A 19,774-nucleotide genomic window follows, 5' to 3' on the forward strand; every position below is an offset into this window, starting at 1 on the left:
GCTTAATTTGACTTGGATGTTTTGCACATCCACCTCAACACCATCCCCACTTCTTGTAGTGTATGCTGACCCCTTGACGAAGAGAATCCATATTTCAGATTCTGCCTGCTACGATTTGCAGGTGTGTTCTGTTAAGAATAAATGAGCTGTATCTGTCTCACTGTGTCAGTGCCTTCAGTGATCTGGATTCACATGTAATACAAAAAAACAGTAACATTTTAATTTGGGGGAAATTCTGCAGGGAATTGGCATTTAATGTATGTCCTGTATTGAGATCCAGTGTCCAATCTTGGCGTGACTGGAGAATCTGGGAGCGGATAACATGACTGTTCAGCACTATAGACTGGCATATTGTCACATGATCTGAGTGAAATGGGAAACAAGTCCATTCAGTGCCTGGCAGTGAGGATTCTCCAGGCACACTCAAAGCCCGGGGACAAGGTGATTACCATTGAACCAGTTCATTTTAACAGGAATTATTGAGCTGTTCAGACATGTTTTTTGAATGAAGTGGAGACGTAAGTTTTCAGCCACTTGGGAGATGGATCTTATCAGCTCTTGGAAGCTAAGCAAGGTTAGTCTTGGTTACAATTTGGATGGGAGGACCTCAGTGGAAAATAAGGGGGCTCACTGTCCCTCAAAGAGTATAATATATATATATATATATATATATATATATATATATATATATATATATATATATATATATATATATATATACTGTATATATATTTATAATTTCAGCTAAGGACCGGGTTCAGTTCCAATATCTTTTGCTGCATCCAAAAAACCAAGGTCAGCTGGTTGATTGGCTTGCTGTAGCTGGACATTGTGCGCGTCAGCACTCAGCTGATTCTAAAACAACCCGGTCAGTAACGTCCACCCCCCATTGGGCCGCTAGCAGCATGATGATGATCGGCATGTATGTCAGCAGTATGTACACAATAGCGTAGAATACCAATTTCCAGTGAAATGTTTAATCACAATTTCATAAGCGATCATCCAGATAAATGCAGACATGTAAGTGTGAAATACAGACACACACACCCTAAATCTCCAGAATCGGATATTCTCAATAACCTAAATAATGTTAATCCCAAGTTTCATACTACTCAGATAAGGCGGTTTTGCGGATACAGTATATGGAAATCAAAGGATTGTGCAGAGGTTTTTAAACAGAAGTTATAGAACACGTACTGGTAATAGGAAACCCAAAACAAGCTGGCTACCCAACCCCGGTTCAAGTTACTTATAAAATGTTACAGCTAACTTGAAATCTGTTGAAAACAAGTAAAAAGGTCTAATTAAGCAAATTATTAATTCAATTAAGGGTTTAGTTAAGTAATTGAGAGCTCAGCTGGAATGAAAACCAGCAGACACAGGGGGGGTCCCCAGGACCAGGGTTGGGCAGTCCTGTTCTAGACACTGTCATTTATACGCTGTTGTGATATGTTGTTTTAAAGCCACTGTACCTTGAATTCAGAAGGGCTTCGCTCCTCGTATTAAGAGACATACGGTAATGCTCTTCCTATTGTGATGTCAGTGCGGGTATTTGCATCTGCATCACGCCCCTTGGAAGTGGCAAGCTCCTGGTCAGGAGTAACTCAAGCTGGTAATTGTCAGCAGGGCTGGATCGCTGGTGTCCCGGGAAGAGGTACGCGCGCTGCAGAAAACTACTCAATCCTTTCACGAAAAGTGGCTTTAAGGTAAGTGATTTGAAATACTGCACTTGTGTTTGGTACACAGTTTGCACGGAAAGGTGTTACTGGTTTAATTTCAGCAATGTGTCCCGTAGTGTGTGTTCAGAGTGTCGAGTTCTCGTTCTGGAAAGAAGTCTCTGGCGGGTTTGCATGTGTCTGCGTTACCTGCGGTTTTGTTTTTTGTAAGGTGCTGGGTGGATGTTGTCCACTCTGCAACCGGTGTGCATTTCAAGGGGACACGCGATCATATTTCACATTAAGCGGGGAAAAAAAGGTACATTTAAATATTTTTTAAACGAATATTATAATTAAAGTAAGTACTACATACAGTACTTGCCTATGCGTTTGGTTAACTGCAAAACAATACGGGTCAGCCATGTGTTTTCAAGGCTGAGATCTGCCTACCAGTACCAATCCACTTGGCTTGTGTTCTCTCTTCCCCCCCCCCCCGGTCATTAACGAATGCTTATTTTTATATATTAAGTATGAAGTACTTTCAATCTACAGTAAGCAGCGTTAGCATTGCCCTCCTCCACTCCGCCTATTTGCTGATGACCCAGCGTGACCCCGTTACTCACAGCAGCTCCCCTCTGAGCCAGACCTGACCAGCTGTGGTTAAGAAGCCCTTCATGTCTTTCTGTAGGATGTGCAGAATGCTGTGCCTGATGTTACAAGTCAAGCAGATGTGCGTGTTGTGAAACTCTCCTCTGGAATGCTCAGCCTCCTGTGTAGAACTGGCTGCCAGGTCTCTCTGAGGCCTCTTAATAACGTTGGCATAGGCACAGCTCCCTCCTGGTGATAGTACTGAATGTCAATATGCTGATACGCAACTTAGCAAAACACTGCAATCACACCAAATGTGCACCTGCTGTGGTTATTGCCACCAGGTGACGTCCCACAGATATCGACTCTTCAGAACATCTGTAGGAGGCTGCGTGGTCCGGTCAGTCCTTGGCAGCTTCTGCTGTGTACTGTAGTCTTCACTCTGTGGCAGGAAACACGCAGCATGCTTTAAGTGTGACCGCGTTTACGCTCTGCTCAATGTTTACTCTTTCTGCACACGTCCAGCTGAAGCTCTGGGATGGGAGTCTGAGATCTGATCTGTAACCGGCCCGCACCAGTATCACCAGTGCCGTATTACACAGCATTGAAAAATAAAGCAGGCAGGTTTTTATTTTTTTATATACAAACTGAAGAGTCCAAGTTACATTTGCAGTCCGACTTAAGTCCTGTGACTCTGCAGCGAGAGACTGTGAGCCACATGCTTGTCTGTGACAGCTCTGCCCAGCTGTGAGGGTCCAGCACACGATGCATCACAATCTGCGTCGCATGCAGGAGTGGGAGGGATGGCCGATGTGAGTTTCCAGAGTTCCTGCTGGGAAGTCCTCTCCTTGACATCACCTGCTGCTGGAGCTGTAGTCATGTAGGGCTCTCAGCAATCTCTGGGTGTGTCTGTGTGGAAATTAATTCAGTCTTCATCAGGGACCTCCCTTTTTTAAAATGATTATCTACTAGATTGTCCTGGCATCAGATTGCACTCCCAGGATGTAAAAGGGTTGTTTCATAAGCACCTGATGTGCTTTAGTCCTGGGATGAGTCTATAAACCTCTGCCATGCAATGATGAAGGTCACTGGAGCCTGTCAGCACAACTCTGTGAGAAAGACCCTGGCCAGGCTGTCTCAACACAGCAAAAAACAAAACCAATGTGCTGAAACAGAACCAGGGATGTTTTTTATTTTAGTTGTGAACCGCTGTGATTTCATTTCTGTTGCCCTCTAACTTTTTATCAGTACTTTGTGCAGGTGGCGGTGTTGTGAAATGTTCCCAGGGGGCGGGACATGTGATTGACCAATCCAGAGAGGAGCAGCTCTGCCTGTCGTTTTGTAATCTGAGTTCATGGTACATTCTCCTAGGAAGCACAGTACATCAGGGTTCTCTTGCAACACCTTTGGGCTGCTGGAGAGATTATGGGACAGTTCCTGAGTAACTGGCCTTATCTCCTCTGGGGTCGGGTGTGACAGATGTCACACCTGACCCCAGGAGTCACAAATGGAGATTAGATAAAGGGGCGTTCAGAACAGAAAATAGGAGGCACTTTTTTACACAGAGAATTGTGAGGGTCTGGAACCAACTCCCCAGTAATGTTGTTGAAGCTGACACCCTGGGATCCTTCAAGAAGCTGCTTGATGAGATTCTGGGATCAATAAGCTACTAACAACCAAACGAGCAAGATGGGCTGAATGGCCTCCTCTCGTTTGTAAACCTTCTTATGTTGTTATGTTTTTTATGGAGTCATTCCACTCGCAGAGATTCAAAGGCAACTGCACTGAGCCAGCAGAGCAAGGTTGATTTTTGCTTGGAGAATAGATGCATGATGAGGATGCTTATGTAATATCTATTGCAGTGACTCCGTCTGGAGTCCTCTCAGTGTCCTCGGTTGCTTAGCAATGTCTGGTTATTATTTCTAAATGGTTTGCAAGTCAGTACAGGTTGATTTATGATAAAGGTACGGCTCCTAACATCACTGATATAATTGAACCTGTGTGAGGAGTGCCAGCTCCTGTGGAGGTTGAAATGTTTCTGAATCGGGGTGGGAGTTTGTAACACAGCAACCTCTAAGCAGTGTGTTTGTGTGCCAGATGGATCAGCCAAATATTTGAATAGTTGAGGCCCATCTTTGACTTGTCAAGGTCAGATTTGAGTGCGTCATGCTGTCGGAGGTGGAAACTGTAGATTTGAAGTCATTGCAAATGACTGCTGTTGCAAAGTGCGATGAAGGTCATGTACCGCAGCGAAAACATGTTCCATCAACAGTGTGCAAACACGACCTGCTCTCAGATACTGCCGCGCTGCACTGATTCACAGACCTGCTGGGCCTGTCCACTCTGCAGGGAGGTCAGTTTGTATTTTAATCACTTTGGCCTGTGTTCGCCGCCTACTTTACATAAGAATGTGTTCCTCCTCCTCCTCCTCCTCCCTCTCTTCCTCCTCCTCCTCCTGATTTGATGAAATCTCCATTCTCCAGAGGAAGAGGAGTCGAGTGTGGCTGAAGAGGGTGACTCGGCCGACGAGAGGCTCTGTGTCAGCAATTCATTCAGAAAGGTTCAATTACATTTTTTTCTGTACAGTGGCATCTATAATAGACCATGGTATTGACTTATTGTCTTGGCGCTACTTTGTAAATCAGTACCTCCAGCCAAGATCGACAACTTGGCACAACCAGGATTCGAACCAGCGAGCTCCTGATGGCATGATGTTACAAAGGACAGTTTCAAATACCAGTTGAGCTGTGTGTGTGTGTGTGTGTGTGTGTCTGTGTATGTGTCTGTGTGTGTGTCTGTGTGTGTGTGTGTGTCTGTGTGTCTGTGTGTGTGTCTGTGTGTGTGTGTCTGTGTTGGTAATAGCTTTTTCAGATGATCAATCCCCAGCATTAAAATATGAAAAGAATCACAACTCTTTATGTACAAAATAAACATATGAAACGTTTGCAGCAATACATCGTTAACAATCAGTAGCGTGGATGTATGGAAAGCCAAAGGGTGTTAGCTACTGCTTTAAGTGAAAGAGGATATCACGCCCTTTCCTCCAACCCTCTCTGGAATCTGTCAGTTTGGCTGGGGTCTCTAATGTGGGCCACGGAAATCTAGGACGAGAGCCAGCTGCTGAGCATTGCCAGCATTTACTGCAAGCCACACTCGCTGCTTCGCATGGTTTTATTAGGAGTGGATCAATCGCTGCTCTGAAATAATTAAGCCATTCTGCTGTTCACTTTGTGTTCGTGGCAACACAGACCATTACTACAGCTTGTAGAAAGTCTATCCTTCTTTCTCAAAGCAGAAGATTGGTATGAGAGTAGACTAGTGCAGGTGACTGAATACCAGAAGAGCTTGAATGGAAATGCAGGTGATTTTGTCCACTCAGTAATTAAGTACAGTCACTTACTGCACGTTGATTGTGTGCTGGCAGTGTTCACAATGCAGTTACTCCAGTGTAATTGTTTGTCGTGTGGATCTGTACCATATACAATAAGAAGTGTACTCTGAACTAAATGGACCTTGGTACCTGCACCAGATCAGCAGATCATACAGAACTGGCAGGGGGGCAGCAACTAGTCCCCTAAGCAGGGAATGTCTGTGAACCCTTTCATGGACAAGGCTGTGTGCATGAAAGGGTGGAGGTCATTCGTACGCAGCGTTGCCTGACGCAGACACACTGTATGAATGTCTTTTTGTTTATTTATGAATCCATTCGCTCATTTTGATTGTTTTGCAGTTTTCCATTACGCTGTGCTTGTTGAGACTCTCTGCACTGCCAGCCGCGGCACCCTGATTAATAACAATGCAAATCGCTGATGGACCCGCAGGTCTGACAGGGAGGCAGATAGGACTCCTTCCTGGATCTATTGACAGCCAAGCTGCTGTTTATCATTCCCACCGCATTTCTGAAAGCAGGCTGTGCTCAACAGAAGAGGAAAGCAGGTTAACAGTACGAGCCAGCGCTCAGACGAACCGCCTTCACATTCTAGTGAATTTACCTACAGGGTAGTGGTTCAGCAACAACAACAGAGAGACGATGAAATGGTAATATAACTGAGGCAAGCAGTAATTCAATCTGAATAGCCGAGGCTACGGTTCTATACTGCCAATACCATGCGTATAACATTCAACAGTGCTACATTTAGAAATACTAAAAGAAATACACTGAGTGACAAGCATTTGTCATTGCAGCTTTTATACTGTATATTACCCAAACAGAATCTGTCATCTTTTCAGTAACGCAAATGAATTGGTCACAACGTTCCGTGGCACAAGTGTGTGCTACAGATGGCAGGTTTTTTATATGGTTGTTCCATGTGGATTGAATGTCCACACAGCGTACAGTATTGCGTGTTGACGTGTACAGTACTAACCAGGTATGCCCCGAAATGAAGACGCCACAAACCTGAAATATATTGCTGCAGGTAGACTTGGGAAAGCTCAGTAGTGTCAAACATGGGAGCTGGACAGTAGCTCCTTGTCGGACTCGGTTTAAAGCAATGAGAGAGTGATTGATAGATTGCTTGATTCTCTTTGGAAACTTTCCAGACAGTGATGGTGAGACATGAGGCTGGAGAAGGAGACGGAGACGATGGCAGGGCTGACTGTATTCCAGATTCCGTCTGGATTCTCCGTAATTAAATCCCCGCAATGCTGAAAGGCCTCAGAAAGGAAACGTATCCATAGCAGCTGTCTCCGGGCGGCAGTGTACCCGCTGTGGATTTGTTCATAGACGTGCGAAAACGCTTTGCTTTATATTCCCTCGCTATTGTGCTTTTGAGACGTGAATGAATGTTTACAGTAATGTTGCCTTCTAGGGGCGCCCGTTCTCTGAGTGGGACGTCAGTGTGCTGCTGATGCTGCTATTTTATTGAGATTGAGTTTTAATACCATACAGCTGAGAGTGTGGTACCTGGGTGCACAGTTTTGTTAAAGGCATGTTTTGAAAGCTTTCAGCAGTTTTTATAGGAACGGAATCGCTGCTGATTCAGCAGTATGTTTCCATCAGCACAGTCAAAGCTCAGAGCCCAGTGTAAAGCTGCAATTTCCTTTTTTTCTGTAAGATAAAAAAAAAAAGTGAACGATTTTAAAATGATCATTCTGGAAGCCCCAGCTCTGTGCACTGGGACCGTGTGTGTGTGTGTGTGTGTGTGTATGTGGACGTGCACACTGGCAGGGGGTCAGCTAAGTCAAAGTGCTGGAACAAAAAAAGGGTCACTTTGTTTCTGGAATCGCCTGTGCTACAGCAGCAGACCGTGGGAGGAATGTGCTGTCCCAGTGATTCTGAACAGAGGCTGGAGAACCGGGCGCTCTTCCCTGTAGATGGTATTCCACCACACACAGCAGCACAGACTAGGAACTAACGGCAGAGGAGAGTGAGAACACAGTGTCCAGGGGTTCAATCTGAGAAATCCAGAGACAAGGTCTGCTATAAAGGTAAAGCCAGATAATAAAGGTCTTAACGTGGTTATGAACCAGTAGGGACTAGCAGTAGGGAGACTCTTGTTTTAGCCCTAGGTCTGTCGTGATTGCAGTGTGCTAGCCCTGTGCTGTTGTTAAGAGAGCTCAGTTGCCAGCGATGTCAGCTTCATGGACTGTGTTTTCTATTCATCTGGTCCTTGTCACTGCAAACAGTTTGGATTTCTGTGTATCTCTCTAGGTGCACTGTACACAATCGTCAATCTCTAAATAACAAACAAGCTACGACACGCAGGGCTGGCTCAACAAGCCCTGGAATCTTCCAGAGCTTGAATTTAAAAAAAAGCAAAGAAAACATGTCAGTGTAACTGGATTAGCTGCAAAAACAGGAAGACTGTTCCAGGAAATTCAGTCCCTTTGGAAAAGACTAACAATATCCAGCTTGTTTATCATCTGTGTGGATAACCCAAGACGAAGGAGGTGGTGTCAGGTTCTCTGTGCAGTCTGATGGGTGATATTGGTTGTAAATGAAAGAGAAGAGCAGTACTTGCTGTACACAATGTCATTATGGAAGCATGGACACAGCAACCATTAACAGCATAACCCACCCCACCTTGAAAAGGGAGTTCACCTCGTTCACTGAAGAGCATTTTTATGTACAGCCTGTTTACATAGTTAATGTTGACATGGAGCCAGTTTTAGAATGACGTTGCTTAGTCCATTTGTTTTTTTTCTCTTAGTTTCTATTCCTTCTACTATACATATATAGAACAACCTGGCGTTGCTTTTAACCATCTGTTATTTTAATACTAACATCTTTTAACAAGTCGCGTTGTGTGTTCTGGTGCTCCATTTTCACTATATAAATGTCTCCACGTGGCATTGGACATCCTGATTTGACTCCTCGTGGCCCCTAGCTGCAGTAAAGCTGTCCACTGTGCATTATAGTCTCGTCAGTTTCGCACCACCGTTCTGTTCGGCGAGGTGAACTCTGATTCTGCCTTCCTGCCTTCGAGCTTGCTGTCTTCAGTTTAAAAGCGTCGGTGACGCATATGCTGCAGAGCCCTGGTAATTGTGGGCTTTGAATCCAGTTCCCCCTGGCTGGGAGGGAGCTCCATTAGGATGCTAGTGTGATTCACCAGCCCTTTGAGCTGTGGTGCTGTCCAGCAGCTTCTCTGAGTCTGTGGTGACAGGGTTTCCAGATCGCAGCTGGGTCTCTGCAGGGGCTCCAGAGCCGGCCAGCGGGCTTCAAACAGGTTCACTGCAGGGACCCTCTCGTAATTGCATTGCAGCAGGAAGGCTCCGTTTAACCCGTCTGCACTAATTCTGCTAGCCACACAGCAGGGTTAGAGGAGGTCAGCAGGCTTTTAGTTTAGCTAGCAAGGTATTGAGTAGCACTGGGACAAGAATTCAAATACTGAAACGTTTAAATATTCGAACAAAGTCTGCTTGAAGTGTATTCCGTGGCATGACAGTTTGTGTTCGTTCATGTAACGGAGTTTATAAAGGACTGAATCAACAAGGTATAGTGCAAAACAAAACAAAAAAAAACATACATAAATGACACCTGAAGTAACACAGTGTACTGTTTCTTTAATGGGTAATACAAGGGTTATTATTCCTGTAATGTGGTACAAATGATGTTATTTATATATACTGAGGAGATGTCCTCTCCCAGTTTTTTTTCTGCTATGTGCTGTACAGTGCTTTGCGATACTTTTGTATAAAAAGCGCTATATAAATGCAATAAATAAATAAATACCTGCAGCTCCTGACTGATCACACTGAGTTTTTTTTTTTTTTTTATCATTAAGAAACTTCCATTGTCATTGTGCAGTGAAATCCATCTAACAATGACTTCACCATTACAAGGGCACACGTCCTACAGTTTGGTTTTCTAATGAATTTTCATCGCTGCTGCTCTACAGCTGAAGCTTAGTGTTCCGCTGAGCATCTGTTAATGGAGTCATTGTTGTTGCCCGAGGCGTGTTCAGAACAAAGCGAAGGGATAAAACATGCTCTCTCTGTTTAGACCAGGCTAGTGAGAAAAATAATAACATGCACGCTGTGATGAACTCATCTGTAACTAGCAACCGCTCAGTGATAGGATGTGAAGCAGCAGTAAAATAAACTTTATAAAAATGAAGACGTATGACTCGAGTTACAGTAAGCAGCATTCGCAAAGCTGAAGTTTCTACCTGAATACTGTGTTTCATATCTTCCCTCCCTCTCTGAATAGTGTTTCATATCTTCCCTCCCTCTCTGAATACTGTTTCATATCTTCCCTCCCTCTCTGAATACAGTGTTTCATATCTTCCCTCCCTCTCTGAATACAGTGTTTCATATCTTCCCTCCCTCTCTGAATACTGTGTTTCATATCTTCCCTCCCTCTCTGAATACTGTGTTTCATATCTTCCCTCCCTGTCCCGCAGCTTGCTGGAGTCCCGCTGTGTGTTTGAGTGCGTGAGTCCACCATGTCCTCGAACGCCTCCTCCCCGCTCTCCCCTGGCTCCCCGCAGTCTCCCCTCTCCCCAGGGTCCCTGTGCCTGCCCGAGTGCGGACACACCCGAGAACGCTGCCCGTCGCCCATGAGGGGCTACCTGATCCCCAGCCCCCTGCCCACCCGTCGCTCCAGGACCTGCTCCGCGTGAGTACCATCGCAGCCTTGCTCTCTCTCTCTCTCTGTCTCTCAGGACAGGCCCCCCAGGATCTGCAGAGCCAGCACCGGCACGCATGACTGCAGAGGCTGTGCTGTGCTTTCACTGGTGTGTTGGTCTGAAATAAGTCAAGCTGCAAGTGATGCATACCAACTACCATTAAACGCCCCGTCATCACTGGGATTCACCAGGGTCATTTTAAAATGTTCCCTACAGGGCTACTCATTTAATCACTCATGAAAGATACAGTCGAGTCCTCCATCAGCGTCCTTTTAATCGTGTGTTTTTAAATGTTAAATGATTAACGATGGATAATATCATATAGTACCCCCCCCCCCCCCTCTGCACTCTGACTTTCATTAAAGAAATCCTCTCCTTTTCATGAATCTTTAAATGAATCCTATTGATGCTGCCGGCAGGGCTTTTAGATCTCAGTGTCACTTGTACACTTGAAATGTTTCAGGGTGGGATTTACTGAGCTTGTGCACCAGTGTAAAGTCTCTGCAGGTTTAGAAGGAAAGGTTAACGGGGAGGTTCAGCAAGACTTCCAGTCACATGTTTAGTACTCCTGAGCATTTCTAACAAACCCTATTCCAGCATTTCCAGGCTGCAGGACCCTGGAATTCCCTGAATCAGCCTTGATCTCTGGGTTGTGCCTGCGTGTGTGCAGGTGCTGCTCTGTTAACCCCCGTGTTTCTCTGCTGGCTGCAGGGCAGCGCGGGCTGCGGAGGGCCCGGTGTACACGGGCGTGTGTAAGTGCTTCTCTCGCGCCAAAGGACACGGCTTCATCACGCCCTCGGACGGAGGCTCGGACGTGTTCGTGCACATCTCGGAGTGAGTCTAGTGGGGTCTGGGGTCTGGGTGAAAACCTGACTTGACACATGCTTGCACATAGAATAGGGCTGGCCTATACTTCATACTGCTGACAAGCGGACTGTGGCGATATTATCTGCTACTGATACTTTCTGCTCTGCCTCCTGGTCAAGATGTCCTGTCACTTTTACACACTATTAACACTATGGAAAATATATATAATACACACACACACACACGCACAAGGAGCTGTCATTTATAGCTGTAATCTTTTTAACCACTGCATGTAGAATGTGTACATGAATGCACAGTCTTTCTTCAGCAAGGTCATGCGTGGTTTTCTTTGAGAGCGCTGGGATCATTTTGTGCAGAAGGCCCTTGGTGGGGATGTCAATTTAAATGTCTAACCCTGTAGAGGCTCGCCTCTCGCTACGGTAAATTTGAATGACTCTTTAAGTGACATCAAGGTGATCTTGCCTGTGTTTGCAGCTCAGTCTAGTAAACGAGGCAGCCTGCGTCATCCAACTCTTCTGTGCATTTGAATTTAACCAAGATTAAATCAGGTCTTTAAAATAGTAACTTGTACTGAGCTACACAGACCCTGATTAGCACTAATCTGGGACCTGCCTTTCCTAAGGTAGCATTACACAGTCCAGTGCTAATCGGGCTCTGTGAAACATGTGCCCAATCCTACAGCTGAACTATACAGGCTGTTCTGTAATCTCTCTCTCTCGCTCTCGCTCTCCAGCATCGAAGGAGAGTACGTTCCAGTGGAGGGAGATGAGGTCTCCTACAAGCTGTGCTCCATTCCTCCGAAGATGGAGAAGGTCCAAGCTGTGGAAGTGACCATCACCCACCTCGCCCCTGGCACCAAGCATGAGACCTGGTCAGGGCATGTCATCAGCAGCTAGGAGACCTGGCCGACTGCTTCGTCATCGGAACGACCAGCCACAGGAGAGGAGGGGACAGTGTGGGAGGACCCAGTCACTCCTTTATTTTTATTTCAAAAGGAGAAAAAGAAGTATATAGTGCTGCTTCAGGCTTTTTTTTTTGACCAGTGTATGAAAAGCTAGTTGTGAGGTAAAGCAGTTTTGTCATCCCTCCTCCCCCTCCTCCCCCCTTTAATAATTTTTTTTGGTAATTGAGGTGTGAAAAATGAAAAGAATGAATCTTGATACTTGTGTCCTGAAATCCCTTTTCAGAAGTTTGAAGTGTAGGAGGCCAAACCAGCCCTGGATGTGTAGCTACATTAAATACTGTTTCTAACTTTTGATTATTTTTTTTTTCTTTTATATTTCTATATCTTGCACATCTACTATTTACAAAAGCTTTAGTGCCTAAATATCTGTAAAAAATACTGCCTTGTTAATAGAAATCTAGGCACAAAAGAAGTTGTATTTTTCCCTGCAACAGTAAGTGTGTAGTAGTTTTAAGGGCAGTACATTTGAATAGGTTCTACTTGTCTGAATAGCAATCGCCAGTTTTAAATGTTGTGACTGTGGAAGAGGAGAGGTTCTCTAGTGCTGCAGCCCTTCTGATGGGGAGGAACAGTGCTATGAGCTGCGAATTTGAGCTGTACACACTGACACTGCAAACGCATTCCCGGACAAGAATCGGGCTTCAAATGCTGTCCAGGTGTGTCTGATTAAACGATTCTCAAAACAGCGTGCACCTCCTCTCAGCATTCACGAAACACTCGTTCCCTTCTGAGTTTATTAACATCCACGCACAGGAACGTCCCGATACGTGCTGCCAGACAAGCAAAAGATTGTACCAGTATTGTCAGTTCTGTACTTTCATAGACGAGGCTAAGGCTTTTCCTGTTATCCGCTTTTTAATTTGAAGTTTTTAAATTGTGTTTTTTTTTTTTTGGACAATTGAAATGACTTGGAATGAATGCAGGGGGTTTTCAATAAACATGATTAAAGTGCTGTGCCTGTGCTTCAGTGTGATTCTTCCAGCGTTCTCTCATCCTCTGAAGAACACAGTCAAGCGCTGCCTGCATTTTATATACAGCCCTCGAGGGGGTCGCTCTACCCTTTCAGAACATTTCAAGCTCTAATCTTTGAATAATCGGTTTTTAAAAGGTCCGTTGTTTGTATTTGCTGACACCTCGTTTGCATTGCTCAGCTGTAAAGTGCTTTCCTTTTAAGAAAGAAGCTACAGACGTGTTGCATATTAAACATGCTGGTGCAGCACACGCATTCATATGCGTATAGCAGCAATGCACTTCACAGAGACCACCTTTCAAAGCCTTTGTGAGTTACCAGACTTCCATTACATGAACTTTAAGTGCATGTAAATCTCGGCTTCTTTTCCACTTGTCACACGCTGCATTTATTCCTTCAAGTTCGTACTGGAATTGGACGTTGGCCTCGTCTCTTAAAAAGCTTTTAGATGCCCTCTGCTCTAATTTGCATGCATTAAGCCCTCATTAGCGCACTTTCAAACTTAAAATGAAACGCTTTAAAAGCAAGGCACTGTTCTTTTTATGTTTGACACTGCTTCCCACAGAAACGAAGAATTTGAACAGTTTGGTTTTTTAATGCCATTGAGAGTTGAAGACATCCTATATGTACCGGGCGAGCATATAAAAAACTAAAAAACACAATAAAGGTTAAGAAATGATGAGGAAGTGATGCTTTAAAGCAGGCAGGTTTATAAAACAAAAATCCACAAATTCAAACACTCCGGCATAACATTTTCACCCGTGCAGCTCAATGTCTGGGACAGTTTGTTTTACAGCAGTAAAACATACAGTTCAGAAATACAGTCGACACACATACAGACACAGGTGTTGAGATGAAGAGGTGGCCCGCATCACATTACCTCTTGCTATTACAGTAATTCTAAATGCTAAAACACATCTCCCCTTAAAAAGGCACAGATGTGTTCTTTGCATTACTAGCAGTTCAATCCATGTGCTGGTTCTGCCAGTCCAGAAACCACTACGAAATGAGCTTGAAGGGCAAGCTGGCAAAAACATTACTGATATGTGAAATACAAATACTACACCCTTATTGACACTGCTGTAGATGGTCATTACAATTCTATTCACCGGAATGGGAATTAAGAGAACGTTTTTAGGCTGAAGACATGCTTGTTTTAATCAGACGTTTTGAACATAAAGCGATTGGAAGATGCATTACAAAGAAAGTGAGATTTTAGCAGAAGCATACCTGAATCAGATGTGTGTTTCTCCGATGCTACATTACAGTTTAATATTAAGAGCACCCCCTGAATTACAGTTAACTGTTCCTTCCTTCTGCTGGAGGTTCCTATCCATACCAGACCCTCCGGGACAGCTTTACTGGAAGAGCTCCTCACAGATGCGCTGGGTGTCCTCTGGACAGGAGACCTTGTGTCCTATTGTCCGGGGGTCCATGTAGATCTCATAGTCATTACCCCCCTGAGGACAGACAAGAGAGACTGATCCTTACTTCAGCAGAGTCCGATCCGTTTCAATTTAGATTCATTAAAGGATGCATTAAACTCTGTTCAAATACACATATTAGAGCATACTGTATGGGAGCTGCAAGGAACTAACGGCAAGCCTCTTCGTAACTCGTTTTCAACAGACAGAAGGGTTAAACGTGTAAGTGTTTATCTAACCCGAGACCAAGCTATTCAGGAAGCTTTTCCCAGGCTGCAGGTCCCAGCTCCCGCTGCAGCTCAATTACTTACTCAATGAATGCCAGAGGCAGGAAACACAAAAGAGATCCATTAAATCACTTTGCATTTCAAACACCAGGGATGAGGCTGCACAAGGGCACAGCACTGAGAGGACTGCCTTACAACAGCGAGATACCTGCAGCAGTGACAGTGAGAGGGGTGTGGGGAATAAAAGTGCCTACGAAGCCTTAGCAAATTATACTGCAGTGCGAAGGTAGACACCTCTGAACCATGAAGAGACCTATTAGGTTTACAAGATCAGGTTGTTTGCAAATCTTTAGAAGTTGCTTGGGAGCACTATACTCAACTAATCTTTGTTTCCCCTGCTGAATATATTCAGATTGTATGCATTTAAAATCATGCTATGGGGAGAACAGAAAATGCACTGGGTTCCCCTACACCCTTCTAATGGATTTGTGTGCAATCACTGTCCAGTATTTCAGATATTCATGCTTTCATTCTGTCTGCAATGGTGTCTCAGATCTAAAGCGTTTCCGTGGCTTCCGGCCATCTCAGCCTTGTGGATAACAAACGCTGCATCGGCTGTCACTTACCGGCATGGTTTTATCTCCAAAGAAATGGATCTTCTCGTATGCATCCTTTTCCAGGATGCCCAGGCAGTACCTCTTATCCCAGCCCTCCGGAAACACGTCAAAGCTGATCTGTCCTCCTGGGGTGGGTTTGTGAGAAAACAAGCACGCCACAGTTACGAACACACCAGCTGGTACAACGCCAACCACACAGGAACCAGCACACTGATATTACCTATAGAGAACGCCAGCCCACGTCCGACAAACTCGTTCCTGAGAGCGGCTACAAATTTATCTCGGATATGTTCTTTCTGTAAAAATAAAAACACTGACTAACACACACGTGGTTTCACATGTTTGTGTTGCTGTTGTGCAAAGCAATAACCGGAGCAGACACGAGGCACTGTTTATTTAAAGCTGACTCACACTTCATCGATGAACGGCAGGATTATGGATTAGGGTTAGGGTGACACCCGACTCACTTTATCCAGCTCAAAGAACTCCATTCGTTCTTCCTGACTGCAGCTCCGCCCCACCGGTGACACGTTCAGCATTCCGTTTCGGAACTCGATGAAAGTCCCTCTAAAGAGACAGGAGAGGTTCCCCTGATCAATCGACTTGATTTCCAATTGGAAGAGAAATTAAAAGGTGATAGAAAGTTACAGAAGTAAAAAAAAATTACATAAAAGTAAAACGCAGTGTAATAGTGGACCCTGGTTCATGGACGTCTGAGACACTGCTTCAGGGAGACCCTTACCTTTTCTTGGGGAGTTTAATCTTTGCCATGTAATTCAAACAGAAGTTGATAAAGTCCTGAAGGAGTTCTTCCCCAAGATGAGCTTGTATACTCTGAACAGGAAGAAGAGGTAATAGAGATGAAACCGGGAAAGTGTTTAAAAAACAAACAAGCATTTTTACACTGATCAAGTTACGAACAGAAAATAAGTTTTACCAACCTGTACGGACAGCAGTTTGCCAGCTTTGTACGCGACCAGGCCGTTTTCAGCAAACACATAATCAACCTTCTCCACTACTGATAAAACAAACAAACAAAAAATGCATGAGGGCTCAGCCTAGGACAGGGGCAGCCCCAAAACGGGAGAGGGAATTCAGACCCCTATCTCGACTAATCCCAAACCAAAAAAAACAAAAGGATGACAAGCTCAAGCTGTTGCACAAATACTCACATGACATTGCTGTCTGTGTTTTATTATTAACAGTTTTCAAATGGAAACCAATTTTCTGATTCCATTAGCTGGGGCAGACACTGCCAGTTTCAAGGAAATTCAATTTTATTTCAAGTGCAGCTGAAAATGTGTGTCAACGTGACCCCTCAGCTTCCCTCTGCTGTGTGTTATTATCAGCAGTGCTCTCGGCTCATTCGGTTAAACAGAATACATGAGGCAGCTAATGCAAGCTCTACAGCTTTCCGTGCAAAACTCTCAATTCGACAGAAACAACACTGCATGCAGCTTCTGATGGCTTTTTGCTGACAAAAAAAAACAAAAAACAACTTCCCCTCTCCCTGCCACGCCCCCTGCCAGTCCTCTAGCTCTTTCAGATCAAGGGGGCCCTTTCACAATGTGCACCCCCCCTCCCCCTCCCCCTCCCCCTCCCCCTCCATTGTACGCTTTTTCAGTGGTCAAATTTAAACTGTCTAAAGGCTCTCCCTCAGACTAGCATACAGTACCTAATTCTCATTTGTCCTTATTATTAATTCAGTACCTAACTGTATTTCAATACAGTGTGTCTGGTATGCGTCCTGCGACACGTGCCACCTTGAAATAGCAAACCACAGGCCACACTGATTAGCAAATGGTATAACTGTGGTAACCTTATCATCATGCAGATGAAGGGGCTGATCGCTAAAGCCAGCAGAGAGCAGTCTCCTCTCGGGATGAGTAATCCATCCCTGTCTCCTGGTCTGCCTTTCTCTCACTGCAGAGCCCTGGGCAACGTTCCAAAATCGGAATAAAAACTGCGTTAAACCCCAAATGAAAAACAAACGTACAGCATGTGCCATGGCACACCTATTAGACAACCCAAGAAGAGTTTGTCTGCTCACAGTTCTCACAGGGATGAAAGTAAGACTCCTGTTGCGTAGCAGTTTGATCCATTCCTGGTTTCATAAGTTTAATAAGATACACCTGAGCTTGTTACCTATACACACTGTGTCTAATCAAGCTCATGGTAAAACCTGGAATGGGTGAAAATGCTGTGCACCAGGAGTCTGCTTTCCATCCCTGTCTCAATTCTCACTCTGATGGTTTCTTGCTGCTGTCGACTCACCGTCCGCCCCGAGTTGCTCCTTAATCTTCTCGAAATCCGATCCTCCCACAACCCCGACTTTCACCTTCTGCCTCAGCCTCTGGAGGAAGGCGTCCATCTCGGGGGTGACTCTCTGAGGAGGGGGAAGCGACAGCGTGAGTCACACGAGAACAGCCTGCGAGTAACACGAGTATGCTTCTGCAAGCCAGGAACCACGCTGTTACTGCACAACAATACGACACAGGAACAAGACTCCCACTGCATAGCGGTGCGATCCATTCCAGGGTGCACTGTGCGATTACTCAGATAGGTGAAACTGCTATATAGTTTAGAACAAGGGAAAGTGGTGTGTTTTCTTTAAAAAAAAAAAATTAAGTAAAAAAGGAATGCAAAAACTTGTTGCTTGGCTACGGGCTGCAGGTGATATGTGTAAATCTGGAAGTGACGCTGTGGTTTCAGTGCCTTGCTGGACCAATGGCATTGCAGCCTGGGGTAGGAGGCGGGCTTTGCAGTTTGAACAGTACAACAAATAAAAGCCTTCAGTATAACCCCAAGTACAAAATGTATGTCTGGTCTCAAAACAACAAGCCCATTTGCTTTTAACCACGTGTTTATACTCAGTCTCTGACACACTTACAGCCCAGCAACTTATCTTTCGCGTACTCTGCATACAAAGCAACTATGCAACACCACCAGCGCCAGTGAAGCTAGAAACATGTATTCACTGCATACCTGTCTAGCCGCGGTTAGAGTGCCGTCGACATCAAACAAGCACAGGGTTGTCGTGTCCACGCTTGAGCCAGCCATTGCATTTATAATACAGTACAGCGCTGCACACATTCACACACACAACATTGAATTAACTAATGTGCCGTCACTCTCAACAGTCCCGAACACAGCCTACGTGGCGCACTGGGGCTTGTAGTGTTTCGGTTTCGCAGGTCAAGGAAATAAACGGGCAGATAAATACGACGAACTACAACTCCCATGTGGCATTGCGTCAATTCGCGTGTGGCTTCTGTTTCAATCCTTTCTTTGTTACCTTAGTGAAAACTTACAGCAGCTGTTTCAGATCAGCTCTGAAAAGTTCTGAAACTGTGTTCTCATTTAGGGAGCTGAATGTGTTTGTAAAGTCCCGTGCCGTGGTTACACAGACGAGTAGGATTTGATTTGTTTTTTTTAACTCTTCCGGAAGTGGAGGGATGTTTTATTTCCATCCGGAGACGCTTTTCATTTTTTTTGATTGATTCCTGTCTGTAGTGCTGATCAGGTCAGCAAAGATATTACAGTATATAATATATTTATACCAAATATTCCTGAAGTTCTGTCGTGAGCGAGATAGCATTGTCGCATCCGCAGGTTAGGTCACACTGACGGAAAGCTTGATCGTATATGAGACTTGTTTGTAATGTTATCTACTGTGTATATATACATTGCGACAATGTTACTCACTTTAAATCCCACATTGATGTTACCTGCAATTCTTGTCTACAACACCTTGCTGTGTCCGTTGATTTATAATATTTATAAAAAGCATGTTTTCGTTTCACACGTGTCGAGACTCTGCATACGGACCTTCTCGTAGCCCCACCAGCAATGTTTAAAAAAAAAATACAAAAAACTTAATAAAAGTCGCCATTTTCTGAATGTAGTTTTATGTTTGTGAACCCTATCTATAGGCTATGAGAAATTGCCCTGTCAAAACTGAAACAAACTCAACTCATGTAGGAGGCTGTGTGGTCCAGTGGTTAAAGAAAAGGGCTTGTAACCAGGAGGTCCCCAGTTCAAATCCCACCTCAGCCACTGACTCATTGTGTGACCCTGAGCAAGTCACTTCACCTCCTTGTGCTCCGTCTTTCGGGTGAGACGTAATTGTAAGTGACTCTGCAGCTGATGCATAATTCACACACCCTAGTCTCTGTAAGTCGCCTTGGATAAAGGTGTCTGCTAAATAAACAAATAATAATTATAAACTATAGCACAGATAAGGAAACTTGAACATAAAAAAAACACTTTCTCTTCAGGAGTATTTACTTTTGCCCAACCTTTGCTTATTGCGTTGAGTTAGGTTTATTGTGTTGATGCAGTCTGTGGGAGACAGTGGAAAGTCCTCATGAACACTAAAAACAAATGGCTGTGTTGGTAAGGTAAGTGTCACTGTATATGAAAGGGGATGATC

At 44.6% G+C, this 19,774-nt stretch overlaps 2 protein-coding genes across 3 annotated transcripts; one reads left to right on the top strand and one right to left on the bottom strand.

The window, feature by feature from the left end:
- Positions 1 to 1,416: 1,416 nt before the first annotated feature.
- Positions 1,417 to 13,058, top strand: LOC117418422 (calcium-regulated heat-stable protein 1). Of its 2 annotated transcripts, none has more exons than XM_034031457.3 (4): positions 1,417 to 1,706; positions 10,088 to 10,302; positions 11,024 to 11,146; positions 11,874 to 13,058. In XM_034031457.3, the coding sequence occupies exons 2-4, from the start codon at positions 10,130 to 10,132 to the stop codon at positions 12,034 to 12,036; spliced, it is 459 nt and encodes a 152-aa protein (XP_033887348.1). In that variant the 5' UTR covers positions 1,417 to 1,706; positions 10,088 to 10,129; the 3' UTR covers positions 12,037 to 13,058. The 2 variants fall into 2 exon arrangements, with proteins under 2 accessions (XP_033887348.1, XP_033887349.1); XM_034031458.3 differs by lacking the exon at positions 1,417 to 1,706 and adding an exon at positions 7,493 to 7,673.
- On the bottom strand, positions 12,365 to 18,555 carry LOC117418421 (phosphomannomutase 2). Its single transcript, XM_034031456.3, has 8 exons — positions 18,328 to 18,555; positions 17,617 to 17,728; positions 16,284 to 16,360; positions 16,085 to 16,176; positions 15,810 to 15,909; positions 15,563 to 15,638; positions 15,352 to 15,467; positions 12,365 to 14,534 (listed from the first exon to the last, which is right to left on the bottom strand). The coding sequence occupies exons 1-8, from the start codon at positions 18,433 to 18,435 to the stop codon at positions 14,433 to 14,435; spliced, it is 783 nt and encodes a 260-aa protein (XP_033887347.2). The 5' UTR covers positions 18,436 to 18,555; the 3' UTR covers positions 12,365 to 14,432.
- Positions 18,556 to 19,774: the final 1,219 nt, after the last annotated feature.

The sequence above is a fragment of the Acipenser ruthenus genome, chromosome 13 (genome assembly GCF_902713425.1).
Source record: "Acipenser ruthenus chromosome 13, fAciRut3.2 maternal haplotype, whole genome shotgun sequence".
Classification (NCBI taxonomy): Eukaryota; Metazoa; Chordata; class Actinopteri; order Acipenseriformes; family Acipenseridae; genus Acipenser; species Acipenser ruthenus.

Excerpts from the sequence above, each read along its gene's own strand:
- LOC117418422 (XM_034031457.3), top strand. The coding sequence starts at position 10,130 with ATGTCCTCGAACGCCTCCTCCCCGCTCTCCCCTGGCTCCCCGCAGTCT. Across the intron at positions 10,303-11,023 it reads CGCTCCAGGACCTGCTCCGC|GGCAGCGCGGGCTGCGGAGG; the intron begins GTGAGTACCATC and ends TGCTGGCTGCAG. Across the intron at positions 11,147-11,873 it reads GTGTTCGTGCACATCTCGGA|CATCGAAGGAGAGTACGTTC; the intron begins GTGAGTCTAGTG and ends CTCGCTCTCCAG.
- LOC117418421 (XM_034031456.3), bottom strand. The coding sequence starts at position 18,435 with ATGTGTGCAGCGCTGTACTGTATTATAAATGCAATGGCTGGCTCAAGC. Across the intron at positions 17,729-18,327 it reads CTCTAACCGCGGCTAGACAG|AGAGTCACCCCCGAGATGGA; the intron begins GTATGCAGTGAA and ends CCCCCTCCTCAG. Across the intron at positions 15,468-15,562 it reads TGGGCTGGCGTTCTCTATAG|GAGGACAGATCAGCTTTGAC; the intron begins GTAATATCAGTG and ends AACCCACCCCAG.